The sequence below is a fragment of the Lepus europaeus genome, chromosome 2 (assembly GCF_033115175.1).
Source record: "Lepus europaeus isolate LE1 chromosome 2, mLepTim1.pri, whole genome shotgun sequence".
NCBI classification, from domain to species: domain Eukaryota; kingdom Metazoa; phylum Chordata; class Mammalia; order Lagomorpha; family Leporidae; genus Lepus; species Lepus europaeus.
Genome location: NC_084828.1, coordinates 82,171,693 through 82,190,156, shown reverse-complemented (window position 1 = coordinate 82,190,156; position 18,464 = coordinate 82,171,693). Strand labels below are relative to the sequence as shown.

General features: G+C 45.0%; 1 protein-coding gene across 1 annotated transcript in view; it reads right to left on the bottom strand.

The window, feature by feature from the left end:
- IQCG (IQ motif containing G) overlaps positions 1 to 18,464 on the bottom strand; it is a 45,936-nt gene that overhangs the window by 19,621 nt on the left and 7,851 nt on the right. Inside the window, exons 4-6 of the mRNA XM_062209365.1 lie at positions 18,035 to 18,243; positions 14,376 to 14,504; positions 9,040 to 9,121 (exon numbers count right to left, since the gene is read on the bottom strand). Coding sequence (XP_062065349.1) covers positions 9,040 to 9,121; positions 14,376 to 14,504; positions 18,035 to 18,243 — 420 coding nt within the window. The remainder of the gene's footprint in view (positions 1 to 9,039; positions 9,122 to 14,375; positions 14,505 to 18,034; positions 18,244 to 18,464) is intronic.

Sequence of the window (18,464 nt, the reverse complement as noted above, 5' to 3'; positions counted from 1 at the left end):
GCTCCTGGCTTTGGCCTGGCCAAGTCTTGGCTATTGCAGCTACCTGGGTTGTGAACCAGCAGAAGGAGGACCTGCCTGTCTCTCCCTCTCTCTGTAACCCTGACTTTCAAACAAATAAATAAATCTTCAAAAGAAAAAAAGAAACATCCTTTTTGCCTCTTTTTTCTACATTAGCTTCTCTCCCCACTCCTCTCATTTTCTATTTCCTTCTACTCCCTCCCTTGTATTTCCAAATTGTTATACAGTCAGTGATAAGGTTTGCCTGTTTAGGAAGACTTGTGTTAAAGTGATACTGTGACGGTTTCACTTCATCGACTGGAATCCTTTCATCTATTTAATCTCTTAGACCTTCTTTAAGGTCCAGCTTAAAGGGTAACTGGAATACATAAAACCCTTTTCAGACAATCTCAGCCTGTATTAATAACAGCAGACCTGTTTCTCACAGAATCTGAAGTATTGGACAGTTATGTATCCACTAGACAGTGTCCATATAAAAATACACATTCAAAAACTCAAGGAGCAAGCACTTAACCTTGCAGTTAAAATGCCCATGTCCCACATCAGAGCACCTGGGTTCAATATCCAGCTCCAGCTCCTGACTCCAGTTTCCCACCAATGCAGACCCTGGGTCCCTGCCACTCACATGGGAGAGACCTGGATTGTGTCCCCAGCTCCTGGCTGTGGCCTTGGCCCCATTGTGGCCACTGTGGACATTTGGGGAATGAACCAGCAAATGGGAATTGTCTCTCATTGTGTCTCTCAAAGAAAATAAGGGGAAAAAACCTTGAGAGCATATTCTGGTCAGTTTTCTTTATCAAATTGAATATTAAGTCTTTCAAAGTAACAGCATGGTGGTGGGCACTGCGGCAGGTATCAGAGTACCAGTATGAGTCCTGGTTACTCTGCTTCCAATTAAGCTTCCTGATAAAGCTTTCTGAAGCAGCAGCTCCAGTGCTTAGGGCCCTGCCACCTACAGAGGAGACTGAGATGGAGAGTTCTAGCCTTCTGGCTTCCGCCTGGTCCAGCCCTGGCTGTTGTGGGCATTTGGGGAGTGAACCAGCAGATAAAACATCTCTGTCTCTGTCTGCCTCTCTCTGTTGCTCTTTCAAGTAGATAAAAAAAAAATTTTTTTTTTGACAGGCAGAGTGGATAGTGAGAGAGAGAGACAGAGAGAAAGGTCTTCCTTTTTGCCGTTGGTTCACCCTCCAATGGCCGCTGCGGCCAGCGCATCTCGCTGATCCAAAGCCAGGAGCCAGGTGCTTCTCCTGGTCTCCCATGGGGTGCAGGGCCCAAGCACTTGGGCCATCCTCCACTGCCTTCCCGGGCCATAGCAGAGAGCTGGCCTGGAAGAGGGGCAACCGGGACAGAATCCGGCGCCCCGACCGGGACTAGAACCCAGTGTGCCGGCGCCGCAAGGCGGAGGATTAGCCTGTTAAGCCACAGCGCCGGACAAGATAAAAATTTTTAAAACACAGTTTTAAAGTAACAATATGGGGGCCAGTGCTGTGGTAAAGCCACCACCTGCAGTGCCAGCATCCCATATGGGCAACAGTTTGAGTCCAGGCTGCTCTTCTTCCGATCCAGCTCTCTGCTATGGCCTGGGAAAGCAGTAGAAGATGGCCCAAGTCCTTGGGCCCCTGAACCCACATGGGAGACCCAGAAAAAGCTCCTGGCTTCTGGCTTCAGATCGGCACAGCACTGGCCATTGCAGCCAATTGGAAAGTGAACCAGCGGATGGAAGACCTCTCTTTCTCTCTCCCTCTCTCTCTCTCTCTCTCTCTCTCTGCCTCTCCTTCTCTTTCTGTGTAACTCTGACTTTCAAGTAAATAAATAAATCTTTTTTTTAAAAAAAGTAACAATATGAACATCTCAAATGCAGAATGAAAATGCTCGAAGTTTCTGCCTGTGGTACACAGAAGGTGTTGTGCTATGTAACTGTTTGTAATGCATACAACATTGGCTGTGCCAGGCCAAAGGCCTCTGGTTTTAATGCCATTGCCATGGGCCTCTGATTGCTCTGATTTCTTTCTGTGTTGCTGGTTTGCACAATTGTATGGTCCTCCACGGTGATGATGTGGAAAAATGGAGGAGCATATCAAATGCTGACAGGCTGGTTAGTGCTGGTAAAACCCTGATCAGCCATACTACTAAGTGAACTGAATGCCACTCATTTCCTCAGTTCCCCAGTGTGCCACAAGAGCCAGACTAAAAGCACTGGGTTACAGGCCAAGGGGCTTCAGTTATATGAATTCCTTCTAAGACTTCACTAAGAAAAGACTTGCCTTCCCAACAACCTATAATCCTGGCTGTCCATGGTGTCTGCAGCTTTCCCAGGATCCAGGCCTAACTGGGGCTACATTTTTGTGGGTTTTTAACGGCAGACAGAACTTGATTTTCAAATTGAAACTGCCTCCAGACCTGGACTTCTGGACTTGTTATTTGAATCCCGAGAAGCATGATTTAGTAATGGAAAGACGCAGTCAACCAATTCAAATTAACAGGGCTCTGATGGCCGCCACAGAAATGTGAGCCAAAGGCTTTTAATGGTAGCGTCTGTTTTCACAACTGAACACAGGCAGAGAAGGGATACTACTTCCTGGAGTTTTAGAAGCTTCTATCCTGAGGAGCTGGAACTTACTTTATACTTCAGGTTGCCTGTTTTGTGGAACGGAAAAAGGAAAATGGAAAGTGATAAAAGTCCCAGACAAAAACATAGCTGTATTTTAAACTGACATTTCTATCTGGCTGGCTGGCTGTGACTAAGAATACTGACTGATTCTAGAAGTCTATGAGCAAAGTCTGAGCTCAACAGATCTCGTGGGATCAAACATAATCAAATGCAAACTTCTAAAGCTTCAGGCTCCAGTTCCACCATCTGCTTTCCTTTCCATTTGAACTCTTCCCTTTTCAATTCCTCATCTTTCCTTTTGTAATGAAGTTCCCACACACCTCACTGTCCTTGCTGATCTGAGTAAATTCCTGAAATGTGACACCCAAGGGCACACGTTTGGGGCAGCAGTGAAGATGCCACGTGAGAGGCCTGCCTCCCACATCAGAGTGCCTGAGTTTGAGTCCCAGTTCTGCTCCTTATTCCAGCTTCCTGCTAATGTACACCCTGCAAGACAGCATGTGATGGCTCAAGTATTTGGGTCCCTGCCACCAACATGAGAAAGCCAGATCGAGTTCTTGGTCCCTGATGCAGGCACTTGGGAGTGAACCAGCAGAGAGAAGCATCCACTCTCTCTCTTTCAAGTAAATAAAAAAAAAAAAAAAAGTGACACCTAAAATCATCCAGAAATCATAACCACAACAGAGGAAAGGGGAGTTATTTCCCTATTGCATTAACACTACACAGGACCACTAACTGCAGTAATCAAAACAGAGAGCTTTGTTCACAAGGTTCCAAGGGATTTTCACAATAAGGTATGCTAAAATGTTGTCATGTCGTTAAGACCCTGATGACAAGCCACAAAAGCAGTACTTTGAAAGGAAAACTCTAGGGGCCAGTGCTGTGGTGTAATAGGTTAAGCCTCCACCTGTGGTGCCAGCATCCCATAGGGGTGCTGCTGGTTTGAGTCCTGGCTGCTCCACTTCCAGTCTTGCTCCCTGCCAATGTGCCTGGGAAAGCAGCTGAATATGGCCTGAGTATTTGGGCCTCTGCACCCATGTGGGAGACCCGGAATAAGTTTCTGGTTCCTTCGGATTAGCCCAACTCCAGCCACGGCAGCCATTTGTGGAGTAAACCAGCAGATAACTTTACCTCTCAAATAAATAATATTAAAAAAAAAAAAAAAAAAAAAAGGAAAGGAAAACTCTAAGAAGTCAAGAGAAGACTGAGGAAGGCAGGCACCTTTCTTTCTTTCTTTTTTTTTAAAGATTTATTTATTTAGGGGCCAGCACCGTGGCACAGTGGGTTGATCCTCTGCCTGCGGTGCCGGCATCCCATTTGGGTGCCGGTTCTAGTCCCAGCTGCTCCTCTTCCAGTCTGGCTCTCTGCTGTGGCCTGGGAAGGCAGTGAAAGATAGCCCAAGTCTGTGGGCCCCTGCACCCACGTGGGGGACTGGGAGGAGGCACCTGGCTCCTGGCTTCAGACTGACACAGCTCCAGCTGTTGCGGCCATTTGGGGAATGAACCAACGGAGGGAAGACCTTTCTCTCTGTCTCTCCCTCTCACTGCCTGTAACTCTGGCTCTCGAATAAATAAATAAAAATCTTTTTAAAAAAGATTTTTATTTATTTATTTGAAAGGCAAAGTTACAGAGAGGCAGAGGCAGAGGGAGAGGGAGAAAGAGAGGTCTTCTGCCTGCTGTTCACTCCTCAAATGGCTGCATCAGCCAGAGCTGGGCCAATCCAAAGCCAGGAACCTGGAGCTTCTTCCAGGTCTCCAAAATGGGTGCAGGGGCCCAAGCACTTGGGCCATCTTCTGCTGCTTTCCCAGGCCATGACAGAGAGCTGGATTGGAAGTGGAGTAGCCAGGACCCAAACCAGTGCCCATGTGGGATGGCAGCACTGCAGGCAGTGGTTTTATCCACTACACCACAGTGCCGGCCCCGACAGGCACCTTTTCAACTTGTTGTTCCTTCCGCAACTAGTGGTGGGTCCTAATCTCAGGTACTCATATTAGAACTTCACACTAAGCCTCTAATGAAATTGTTGAAAACAAGTGGGATCGTCACAATTTCCAGTTTACAAGCTTTTTCTAACCAAAATGAGGGTTTCAGTTTCACCTCTGAACCTTGTGGAGTCAGTTCTGTGTTGCACTCATTGATGGGGTTTTGAGTTCTGATATCTAATACTTATTACAGTTTTGCACCACCTACAAATTTAGCCAGCGTGCCTTCTATCTTCATTTAACTCTTTAACCCATCTTGGAGCCTACAGATCATCACAGTCACCTCCACTTATTCTCTTTGAAACTCATCCTACATCTGGGAGAAACAAAACCAAAAAAGTGGGAAGAATCATTAGAGTGCACGAGGCTGAGGAGCTGCATGAAGAGCTGGGTAACATGCATAGGGGTGCCCAGAGGAGAAAAATGGAGTATGGCTTGGAGGGCTGGGCCAGGCTAAAGCCAGAAGCAAAGAGCTCCTTCTGGATCTCCCACATGGGTAGCTGGGGCCAAAGTAGTTGGCCATCACCCGTTTCCATTCCAGGTGCTTTAGCAGGAAGCCGGGTCAGAAGTCTGGAACTGGCACTCCGACATGGGATCCCAGCATCACAAGCCACAGCTTAACCTGCTGAGCCACAATGCTTGCCCCAGCTTATTTTGGTAATAGCTTCCCTACACCAAATACTTCAGTGGCAGCTCCGGCACTGGAAAGCTTTATTGAACATGCTGGAGGCAGCAAGGTGAGGTAAAGGCAACTACTTTAAGAAACTCAAGGTTCAAGAAAAGTCATAGGTCTGGGTAGTCTAAATGTAGCACTATCAGGCCAAGAAAGGGCTTAGAAATTCAACACGGCTCCAAACCCTGACTCAAGGACAACACAAATTTCTTAAATGGTGAATTTGCCCACCTACATGGCCCTCACTGATGATGTTTGCCCAGAAAAGCCTGCCTTGTAAGGCTGTCCATAATCTGCTCCCTGCCTCACACGTGTACCTTGTTGGGTGCACCTCCACACTTCCTCTCAAGCATGTACTTCCTGTGGCTTTGCAAGCTTTCCCTGCAGCCCTGCCTTCTTTGACCAAACCCCCGCCTTCCATGCAGAGGGGAACTGCAGTTTCTGCAAAACTGCTGCCCTGAACCAGCACCGGCCAAAGAGAACCAAGATGGGTACTGACTGCATCTCCACAGAGACCTTCAGCTAATTATAACAGCATTATAACAAGACTACAATGGCCAACATGCCTACTCCCGTCATGCACTTGGTGCCATGACACTTCGGAGATTCCAAAAGAGGACAAGGAAATGGGCGGTACTCAAACTCTGCCCTAGATTCTGCTCCCTATAAATATTCAAGTAAGCCCTGTCCGGTACCACCCACTATGCCTCCATATACAGGTCCAACCCAAGTCTCACTGAGTGAACTCACCTTCATGTGTCCCTGCACTCCCACTTGAGTGTGTACTTTCATTCTTCATGCAAATAAATCTTGTTCCTCTGCTGACCTTTACCTACGTCTCCTCTTGCTTCAGAGACAAGCACCTGGATGGAGACTTCTCACCCACAAGGACAACAGTGCCATCTCTGTCAAAACCTGTAATGGTTCTTGTTCTGTTCAGTTGCTCTTATTTGTCAATCCTTGCATCAACAGACAATGTTTTAATAAGTACAGCTATATAATAATTCTAAAAATTCTAAAAAGCAACTCCATCCCCCTTGTTCCCCGTCAATACAGTCTTGACTATTTTTAGCCCTTTGTATTTGCATATAAATTTTAGAGTGAGTGTGTCAAGTTTCTTAAAGATAATGAATAGGGGCTGGTACCATGGCATAGTGGGCAAAGCCTCCACCTGCTGCACCAGCATCCCATATGGGCGCTGGTTCATGTTTCAGCTGCTCCACTCTGATCTAGTTCTCTGCTAATGGTCTGGGAAAGCAGTGTAAGATGGTCTAATGCCTGGGCCCCTGCACCCTCATGGGAGACCTGGAAGAAGCTCCTGGCTCCTGGCTTCAGATTGGCGCAGCTTCAGCTGTTGAGGCCATTTGGGAAGTGAACGAGCAGATGGCAGATCTCTCTCCCTCTCTCTCTGCCTCTCTCTATGTAATTCTGCCTTTCAAATAAATAAATAAATCAGCACTGGCCTCAATAAATAAATCTTTTAAAAAAGTAAAACAGGGGCCAGCACTGTGGCGCAGAGGGTTAACGCCCTGGCCTGAAGCGCCAGCATCCCATATGGGCACCGGTTTGAGACCCAGCTGCTCCACCTCTGATCTATTTCTCTGCTATGGCCTGGGACAGCAGTGGAAGATGGCCTGGGTGCTTGGGCCCCTGCACCCACGTGGGAGACCCAGAAGAAGCTCCTGGCTCCTGGCTTTGGATTGGTGCAGCTCCAGCCATTGAGACCAATTTGGGGGCTTAACCATCGGATTGAAGACCTCTCTTTCTCTCTGCCTCTACTCTCTCTGTGTAACTCTGATCTTCAAATAAATAAGTAAATTTTTAATAAAAATATAAAATAAATAAAAAAGTAAAATAAATGAAAGAATAGATTCCAATCAGGATTCTGATTGGGATTGTATTTAATTTATAGATCAAGTTTGGAAGCACTGACATCTTTATAATATTGATTCATCCAATCCATAAGCAAGAACAGTCTATCCTTCCACTAATTCATTATTTAATTTTCAATACTGTTTTACAGTATTCTGTGAAGACGTTCTGCATACTTTGTTGATGTAATGGGGGTACTGAAGTGAAAGCTGGATAGTTGATATTTTTGATGCTATTGCAAAGAATATATTTGTTCAACTTCCTATTCTAAGTGTCTTGCTGATGTATGAAAACAATTTCTGCATATAGACCTTTGTCCTCTTTTTTTGTGTGTGTGTGCAATTACAATTTCATAAAAATGCTGCTTTGTCGTTACCTTGCTGGGTATTTTGACGTTCAGTAGTTTGATAGAAATGCATTTTTTTCCTTTGTGACTTCTTTTTTTTTTCTTTTAAAGATTTACTTATTTATTTGAAGGGCAGAGTGACAGAGAGAGAGACAGAGAGAGAGAGACAGAGAGAGACAGAGAGATCTTCCATCTGCTGGTACACTCCCCAGATGGATACAACAGCCACTGAAACCAGAAACCCAGAACTCCATACTAGTTAGCACACGGGAGGGGCCCAAGCACTTGGGTCATCACCCACTGCCCTCCTGGACACATCAGCAGTAAGCTGTATCAGAAGTGCAGCAGCAGCCAGCGCCGTGGCTCACTTGGTTAATCCTCCGCCTGCGGCACCGGCATTCCATATGGGCGCCGGGTTCTAGTCCCGGTTGCTCCTCTTCCGGTCCAGCTCTCTGCTGTGGCCTGGGGGCCAGTGGAGGATGGCCCAAGTGCTTGGGCTCCTGCACCCACTTGGGAGACCAGGAGGAGGCACCTGGCTCCTAGCTTCAGATCAGTGCAGCGCCGGCCGTGGCGGTCATTTGAGGAGTGAACCAACAGAGGGAAGACCTTTCTCTCTGTCTCTCTCTCTCACTGTCTGTAACTACCTGTCAAATAAATTTAAAAAAAATTTTTTTAAAAAACAAAGTACAGCATCTGCGACTCGAACCAGCACTCCAAATGGGATGCCAGCATTGCCAGCAGAGGCTAAACCCACTGCACCACAATGCTGGCCCCACGACTCCTTACCTAGGGCATTGTCAGGAAGCTTCCGATCTTGGGCATTTGCTCCTTTACGTCCAAGTGATGTAAAGCTGGTCATCCTAATTGCTGGCATCCTTTTGTGTCCCACTGGTCTCTTAGTACTTCCTAATCTTATTTCCCAAGCTTAACCTCACCACTGGTTTTTAGTAACTCTAAGGATTTAGTGTAATTTCATCTTAATCAATGTTTTTCGTTCTAAGATTTGCCCTGGATCTTCCAGTGCTGTTTTCTTAACCTGTCCCTTTGCTGATGAACAACACATCTGAGTGATATTCTGCTTTAGTTTACTTGGGCTGGACATAAAGGCTGAGAATGTAACCCAAGAGGGTAAGTGTCATTACCAAAAAGTGTTTATGGAAAGAGAAAATGAAAGGTGGTCATGATGGTTAAGGACATCGCTACACCTCAGCATCATGTATCAGGGAGTTTGTAATGTGCTCAGCAGTCATCCGTTCCCATCTGGGATGTTACATTATGGGAGAGTGCCTGAGGCCAGGCAAGGAGGAGTGGGCGGTGTGGCCAGTGGGAGATACGAGCGGTAGCAGACTAAGAGCCTCAGTAGGAACTCTGTTCCCAACAGGCCAGCTCTCCAGTTGCTCTCTTTATTTTTCCAATGGCAAAGCCACCACAGTCGTCACAACAGTTTTTCATACATAACTTCTCCTTGCTTGAGAGAGATGGCTTCCGTATAGCGGCTTTAGTTCCGTAATTTTGGCGCTGGCCAGGTAATTCTTACCTGAGCTTCAGCTTGCCGTTCTTCTTTGACATTCACTAGCTGCTTTTGAAGAGATTTTATCTGTTTTTTTCCTTTTTCCTCCCTAAAAGAAATAAGAATGATTTGTGTTGAGAGCAGTGCTTCTCAGACTGCCTGTGCAGGATGAAGACTTCCTGGCCCTTCAAAGCCAGCGTCAGCCACACACACACACCCCCCCACACACACACACAGATTCTGACTCCGGAGGTCAGGGAGGGGGCTCTGGGCCCTGCAGCTGTAACCAGCTCCCAGGTGATGCTAACGGTGCTGGTCCACAGAGCACACGTTCACCAACATTTACCCTGTGATCTGCTGTCGTGGAGGAAGATTTTCTGCCTAATCAGTGTTGCATCTAAAACAGTCACCTCTGAGGAAAAACAGAGACCTAGAGGACCAAGGAGAATCTTCTCCATCCCGAGCACCTTAATGCCATGCTCCTGCTTCACCGTAGCCTTCCGCGGTAGTCTGTCACCATCTCTCACAGGTGAGGAACGCGTGGCGAAGGCAATGGTAGCTTGCTGTGCAGACCCGAGAATGTGCCATACAGGCCCCCAGCTGGAGAGGCCAGAGAGTGCACAAGGGCCCCCGCTTCTAGGCTGTGGGCACCTTCACTGTGCGTGTTCTGAAGCGACCCTGGGAATAGGCCACACTCTGCTCCCACCCCAGGAGCAGGCCCCTCCCAGGACAGCCAGGATCTCAGGCTGATTTGGACCCTGTGACTCTGGTGACCTTGCTGACCCGAGCTGGGACTGCACAGCTGTCTCTTTGGCCCAGCCTTCCCCTCCCTCACCTGGGCTCAGTCTTCCGTGGGTCTGAAGGCTCCCTTCCATTTTCTCTCTGATAAGACCTCTGCATGAGTAATCCCTCCGTGGCCTCTGTGTCTTAGAAGACCTGGACTAACACACTTGCCGTGGCTTCACAGACAGCAAAAGGCAGAATGGAGCTGAAACGCAGTACAGTGTAACACCAGAACCCCAGAACGTTGGAACTATTCGCACTGCTGTTTCAGTCTTCTCAGAGAAATGGAATTGCGCATCTCTCTAGCAATTCCAGTATTTAGATTTAAAACAATACAAGAATAAACACGGCCGGCGCCTTGGCTCAACAGGCTAATCCTCCGCCTTGCGGCGCCGGCACACCGGGTTCTAGTCCCGGTCGGGGCACCGATCCTGTCCCGGTTGCCCCTCTTCCAGGCCAGCTCTCTGCTGTGGCCAGGGAGTGCAGTGGAGGATGGCCCAAGTGTTTGGGCCCTGCACCCCATGGGAGACCAGGAGAAGCACCTGGCTCCTGCCATCGGAACAGCGCGGTGCGCCGGCCGCAGCACGCTACCGCGGCGGCCATTGGAGGGTGAACCAACGGAAAAAGGAAGACCTTTCTCTCTGTCTCTCTCTCACTGTCCACTCTGCCTGTCAAAAAAAAAAAAAAAAAAAGAATAAACACAACAACCACCAAGAACAACTTACCACTAAGTTGCATTTAGGTAAAAGCAGTTTTACCCAGTAGTTTTTAGAAAGCACATACCTGACTCCTGAAATTCACATTGCCAAAACAAATGATTATGTTCTTCCCATTTATAAATCACAAGAAAGGGGTAAGAGAGATGCAGAATAAAAACTTGACCTCTACTATTAAAATCAGCATCTCAAACACAGGTTCATTTAGACAAACATTTCCATGAGATTATGAGAGAATATATGCCTGTTTTAGAAAACCTAGAAAATGAAAAAAAAGTGAAAAAAGAAATCCACCCATTATCTTACTATGGTTAAAATTTTATTATTCAATAGGTCCTCCATGTTCAGGGATTTTGCATCCATGGATTCAACCAACTGCTAATCAAGAATATCTGGAGATGGCCGGCACCGTGGCTCAACAGGCTAATCCTCTACCTTGCGGCGCCGGCACACCGGGTTCTAGTCCTGGTTGGGGCGCCGGATTCTATCCCGGTTGCCCCTCTTCCAGGCCAGCTCTCTGCCATGGCCCAGGAGTGCAGTGGAGGATGGCCCAAGTCCTTGGGCCCTGCACCCGCATGGGAGACCAGGAGAAGCACCTGGCTCCTGGCTTCGGATCAGCGCGATGTGCCGGCCGCAGCGGCCATTGGAGGGTGAACCAACGGAAAAAGGAAGACCTTTCTCTGTGTCTCTCTCTCACTGTCCACTCTGCGTGTCAAAAAAAAAAAAAAAAAAAAAAAAAAAAAAAAAAAAAAAAAGAAAGAAAAGAAAATAAGAAGAAAAAAAAAAAAGACTATCTGGAGCAAGGGATCAGCATACATTCTCATCAAGTGCCTCGGTTCGAGTTCTGACTCCATTCCCAAATTTAGCTTCTTGCCAATGCATACGCTTGGAGGCAGCACGTGGGAGACCCAGCTTGAGTTCTGGCTGCTGACTTTAGACTTGCTCAGCCCAGATATTGTGAACATTTGGAAAGTGAACTATAGGATATGGAAGATATTTTTCTCTGTCTCTCTGCCTTTCAAATAGATGAAAATAAGTAAATAATTTTTTTTAATTTCTGGAAAAAATGTTGTGTCCATACTGAAGATGTACAGACATTTATTTCATGGCACTTACATTGCATGAGTCATTGTAAGTAATCTAGAGATGGTTTAAAGTACACAGGAAGATATACATAGATTTTACACAAATACTGTATCATTTTACAGACGGGACTTGAATATCCAGACTAAAGTATCCACAGGGGGTCCTGGGACCAAATCCCCAGGAGTAACAAAGGATCAGTGTATTTCTTTCTAGTCACTACACACCACAGTTTTCCTTTCAAAACTGGGCTTACATTACATATACAATTTTTACACTAAGTTTTTCTCTTAACACAGTTATATGCACTCTCTTTTTTTAAAAAAACAGGTGCCTTTTAAAAAAAATATTTATTTGAAAGGCACAGCAACAGAGACAGTGAGAAACACAGACAGAGAGATCAATCTTCCATCTGCTGACGCACTTTCAAAATTCCCACAACAGCCAGGGCTGGGCCAGGCTAAAGTTAGGAGCCAAGAACTCCATCCAGGTTTCCCACATATGTGGCAGAGGCCCAAGTGCTTGGCTATCTTCCAACAGCCGGAGCTGCACAGATCCAAAGCCAGGAGCCAGGAGCTTCCTTAGGGTCTCCCACATGGGTGCAGGGGCCCAAGGGCCTGGGCCATCTTCTACTGCTTTCCCAGGCCATAGCAGAGAGCTGGATGGGAAGTGGAGAGCCAAGTCTCAAACCTCACCTGGACAGGATGCCAGCACTGCAGTGGCTTCACCTGCTACACCACAGCACTGGCCCCTCTAGTTACATATTAATGCTTTATTTCCCATTCTTTCTCTCTTTCTTTCCTCTTTCTCTCTTTCTTTCTTTTATTATAAAATTATGTTCTGCAATGGAGAGGACTACCACTGCACTAAAGAGGCTGGTGGGAATGGGAGGTGTAGGAGGGGCCAGTGATTTTGGGGAGATGGTGAAAATGTTCTGGAATTAGTGGTGATGATTGCACAACTCAGTGGGGATATACCAAACATCAATGAATTGCACATTTTAAAAGATGAAGTTCCAGGGCTAATGTTGCAGGGCACTGGGTTAAACCTCTGCTTGTGATGCCAGCATCCCATACCAGAATTTTGAATCCTAGTTGTTCCACTTCTAATCTAGTTCCCTGCTAATGTGCCTGGGAAAGCAGCAGCAGACAGCCTAGGTACTTGGGCCCCTGCCTAAGAGAAGAGACCCAGATGGAGTTCCTAGTTCCTAGCTTCATCTTTATGGCCCAGCCCTAGCCCTAGCCTCTCTGTCTCTCTTTCTCTACTTCTCAAATACAAGTATATACATATTTTTAAAAACTACTATATTATTAATATATTGGTATACTTCCTTAAGCTATTTTTCTACCCATATTTTTGTTACTGTATAGATGTGATAATATTTTCAGCCTTGCTTTATTTTACTTAAAATTGTAGCATAAACATTTCCCCCAAGTTATTAAACTTTGTAAACAATACTTATGGCACCTCTACAATATCTTCTTTTAATGTACAGATTATCTGAGTCTGTAATTCTACATTTAGTGATTCAACCCAATATAATAACAGATTCAGACATTTGCTGATATATATTATGTACCCAGACAAACACTGAAGCATTATTTGCTATAGCAAAAAGTTGGGAACAACCTAAACATTCAACTCCAAAAACAGTTAAATAAATTGTGGAATGGTACAAAATAGTCTAAAATTGAAATTTGATGTATATATTTTTATTTTTATAAATACTTTTCAAAATATTGTTCCAATTAATTGTATTGATACAGGAGCACATTATCTTGCTTCCTTATAAGCAATGGAGGTTAAGATCAAAATAGTAGATACTGTTATTAGGCATTTACCATATGCCAGGAACTATCCTATATATTTAATGTGTATTAATCTAATGTTCATAATAACTGTAGTACAGAACTTATGACTGATACTAGGAGGGAAAAAAAGGAAAACAACTCAAGGTAAAACAAAGACACTTCTGTAGCAAGATAAACACTTCTACAATCTGAGTATATACGGTTAATATATATAGAATTTTATCTTGGTCCCAAGCTATTTTGACTGTGTTGAATATTCACACAGCATGAAAATCTCTGAAATAAGTTGAAAGTAAGGCCAATGTTAGGGCACAGTGGGTTAAGCTGCATTCTGTGACACGGGCATGCCATATGAGTGTTAGTTCAAGTCCTGGCTTCTCCACTTCCAATCCAGTCCCTGGTAATGTGCCTGGGAAAGCAGAAGATGGTGGTCCAAGTACTTGGGCCCCTGCACCCAGGTGAGAGACACAGAGTTCCAGATTCCTGGCTTCAGCCTAACCCAGCACCAGCCACTGTGGCCATCTGAGGAGTGAACAAGTAGATGGAAGATCTCTTTCTTTCTCTTTCTCTCTCCCTCTCTCTCTGTATCTCTCCCCGCCCCCCCAACTCTGCTTTTCAAATGAACAAAATAATCTTTAAAAGAAAGGAAGAAAGAAGTTGAAAGATTCTAGAAAATAAAACTTTCCTTGGCATGTACCTGCCATTATTCAAAGATTTTTAGTGAACTCAGTCTGAAGAAAGATTTCTATAGAGATAGAATATTCTTGACATATTGAAGAGACAGAGAACTATGGCTCAGAAATCTGAGTTATTATCCCAGCAGAGCTGGGAATGGAACCCAAATTTCTGGATTCTGGTTATCTTCCCTGGAAAGCACGGGTTTTGATTGGCTGCATAAAGCAAGGACTTTTGCCAAGTGTTTTACAGCACTTAAAAACACATCGACACAATAACACAGCATCATTCTCACCTGGCAATGACATCATAGAAATGCTTTTTGTTTTCCCTCTCTTTGCTCAAAGCTTGCAGGAGGCTGGGGAAAGTGCCTGAATCTTGCAAATCCTGCATGGTACTTGTAATGATATCACTGAAAAATCGCCTGTGAGGAGAAACAAAATAGGTAAGTTAATGAAATATATCCCCCTAGATTCACAAAGGGCTACAGTGCGATAGTATTCATAGAATATTCAAAAACAGGCAAAAGTACACTTTTTTTAAGATTTATTTATTTGAACAGCAGAGTAACAGAGAGAGAGAGACAATGAGAGAGAAACAGAGGGAGAAAAAGAGAGAGTTGTAAAGAGAGAGAAAGAGAGAGAGAGAATCCTCCACTTGATGGTTCACCCCCAAAATGGCTGCCACAGCCAGCTCTGGGACAGACCAAGGCCAGGAGCCAGGAACTGTATCTGGGTCTCTCACATGGGTGGCCCAGACCCAAGCACTTGGGCCTTCTGCTGCTGCCTTCCCAGGTGCATTAGCAGAGTGCTCAATCAGAAGTAAAGCAGCTTGAACTTGAACCAATACTCTCGATATGGGATGCCGATGTCAAAGCTGAGGCTTAACCCACTGTGCCTCAATGCCAGCCCCATATGCGTGTTATTTAAATAAAATACATAAGGACATAAAAGTATCACAATGTGCTAGAGAATAATAAACATCAAATTCAGCAGAGTGTTTATCTTTGGGGGAAGAGTGACAGGACCAGGATTTGAGGTTTCCCCTGCATCCAAAATATTTTATTTCTTAAAAAAGAAAACATGGGGCTGGTTCCATGGCGCACTAGGTTAATCCTCTGCCTGCGGCGCCAGCATCCCAAATGGGTGCCAGTTCTAGTCCCAGATGCTCCTCTTCCACTCCAGCTCTCTTCTGTGGCCTGGGAAGGCAGTGGAGCATGGCCCTGGTGCTTGGGCCCCTGTACCCACATGGGAGACCAGGAAGAGGCACCTGGCTCCTGGCTTCAGATCAGCGTAGTTCCAGCAATTGCAGCCATTTGGGGAGTGAACCAACAGAGGGAAGACCTTTCTCTCTGTCTCTCTCTCATTGTCTGTAACTCTACCTGTCAAATAAATAAATACAAATCTTATAAAAAAAAAAAAAAACAAAGCAACCATCCTAAAATGTTAAAATTTGGTGATTACCTACATAAGATTCATTCTTTTATTTATTTATTTATTTATTTATTTTTGACAGGCAGAGTTAGACAGTGAGAGAGAGAGAGAGATACAGAGAGAGAAAGGTCTTCCTTTTTCCATTGGTTCACCCCCCAACTGGCTGCTACGGCCGGCGCGATGCGGCTGGCGCACTGCACCAATCCAAAGCCAGGAGCCATGTGTTTCCTCCTGGTCTCCCAGGTGGGTGCAGGGCCCAAGGACCTTGGCCATCCTCCACTGCACTCCAGGGCCACAGCAGAGAGCTAGACTGGAAGAGGAGCAACCAGGACAGGACCGGCGCCCCAACCGGGACTAGAACCCAGGGTGCCGATGCCGCAGGCGGAAGATTAGCCTAGTGAGCTGCAGCACCAGCCCATTCTTTTATTCTTTATGCTTTTCTACATTTTTTAAATTTTCCATAATTTTAAAAAAGTGAAATCACTTAAAATTTTAAAATAAGCTATACTAAACTCAAGAAACTGAAACATAAGAATTTAAATAACAAAAGTAGTAGTAGGTTAGCATACAATAATGAAAGCTTACATTCAATGCAATCAAATTTATTGCATAAAGATGACTAGAGCAAGAAAAAACACAAACTTGCTACAAATTCCCATTTTAGATTCATAAGCTATTAATAGTTTTTATTCATTTGCTATTTTGACTTCCACTTTGATTCTGGATAACTGATGGAGATGTACCTTTCATGATTTTCATGGATACCGCCCTGCAATTCACAACTAGGTTTCATACACAACATAAATCTAAGATTGATCCCCTAAAGATGACCTGAGACTAGTACTTTAGATCTCTCAGGAAAAATCTTTGTCCACTACATTGGGAATGAAAAGGACATTACCAAGAATGGGTAGTTTTTATAGGGATATTTTTCTGGGCCAAAAAGATTTCTTTTTAGCAAGAGTCATTATCTTTGGTTAGGGTCTAATATTGACATTGGCAAATGTTATCTGAAAAGGACAAGCAGTAAATATGTTTGCTGTTGAACCACTAACTTCCCAGTTGCCACGCTCAGCTCTGTGCTGTGGCCTGAACGCAGCATGGCCAATGTGTATGCAAACAGGCAAGGCTGCATTCCAATAAAACTTCAGAGACACAGATTTCAGGGTCAGTTTACCTGTTGACTCTGGGTAACTTCTATAAACTCCCATTTGCCCAATGTGATTATCTGAACGTTACACCTGCTTTAGAACTTAATAGGCTTCTTTGTTAGCAAGTCAGCCAGCTGACCAAAAAACAAAACAAACAAACAAACAAACAAAAAAACCTGCCTAATAAGACAGTGGAAATTGAGATCACTTTAAAGAAACCATGAGGATTAAAACACAGTTTAGAATTTGGCTACTTTGATAATGGTTATCTCATTAATGGATAAAGCATGAAGGTAGTCTCTAAGCTTAAGCCTTATTTCTAATTCTTATACTAAGGCCGCAAGGTTGTTATCGTTATTTTCCAAACACAAAGGAAAGGTAAGAAAATAGAAAAGCTAGCTGCCGGGGCCAGCACAGCAGGTAAAGTCCTTGGGCCCCTGCACCCACATGGGAGATCTGGAAGAAGCTCTTGGCTCCTGGCTTCAGACTGCCCCATCTCTGGCCGTTGCAGCCATCTGGCAGGTGAACCAGTGGATGGAAAATTCTCTCTCTCTCTCTCTCTCCCTTTCTCATTGTAACTCTGCCTTTCAAATAAATAAATAAATCTTAAAAAAAAAAAAAAAAAAAAAAAAAAAAAGCTAGTTGCCTTCTTTGATCAGTTTACCCTGATGGCTTCAACAGCCAGAGCTGAGCCAGTCTGAAGCCAGGAGCAAGGAGCTTCTTCCAAGTTTCCCGTAGGTGCTGGGGTCCAAGGCTTAGGCCATCTTCTGCTGCCCTGCCAGGCCATTAGCAGGAAACTTAGATGGGAAATGGAGCAGCTTCGACTCAGACCAGCATATGCCACGATCAGCATGCTTTCAATTGTACCACAGCGCCTCTAGGAAGTCTATCCAATCTTATTATCAGCAGTCACTTTGGATAAACTAACCCCTAAGAAAAGACAGCCATCAGCCATCCTTATACCCATTCTCTCATTTATGCATGAAAACATCCTGGGGCCTGCTCTGTGGTGCAGCACGTTAAAGTCCAGGCCTGAAGCGCAGGCATCCCATATGGGCGCCGGTTCTAGTCCCGGCTGCTCCTCTTCCTATCCAGCTCTCTGCTGTGACCTGGGAAAGCAGTAGAGGATGGCCCAGGTCCTTGGGCCTCTGCACCCACATGGGAGACCCGGCAGAAGCTCCTGGCTCCTGGCTTTGGATCATCGTGGTCATCTAGGGAGTGAACCAGCGGATGGAAGACCTCTCTCTCTGTCTCAACCTCTCTGTAACTCTTTCAAATGAATAAAATGAATCTTTATATATATATATATATATATATATATATATATATATATAAAACATCCTATTTCCAAATACACCTTCCTTCCTTACCTGTCATTCTGAATTTTCTTCAGAGTCTCCATAGTCATTATGGTCTGCCACGTAGGTTTTTTGAAGATGAAATCCTGTGTTTTGTTATATTCTCCAGCAAATTGGCCTCCTTGTCTGATTTCTGGCAATTTGGGTCCTTTAGGTGGGGATGGACTAGACATTTTCATAGCTGTTGTGATCATCGCTTTTTCCAGGCTACTTGTGTCTTTCTAATAATAAATGATGTTAAAGACTTATTAAAGGAGATGGTATTCTAGGAAACAAGTCCTCTGTATACAATTTCGAACCTCATCTTCTCCCACTTAAATTCTCTACTCCAAGGAAACGTGCCCTTTCCTTCAGCCACACCCAACTACTTGTCCTCCTGCCTGCACACCACGTTCCCTCTGTCATTCTCCATCTTACCACCTGGTAACCTTTAAGACTGTGA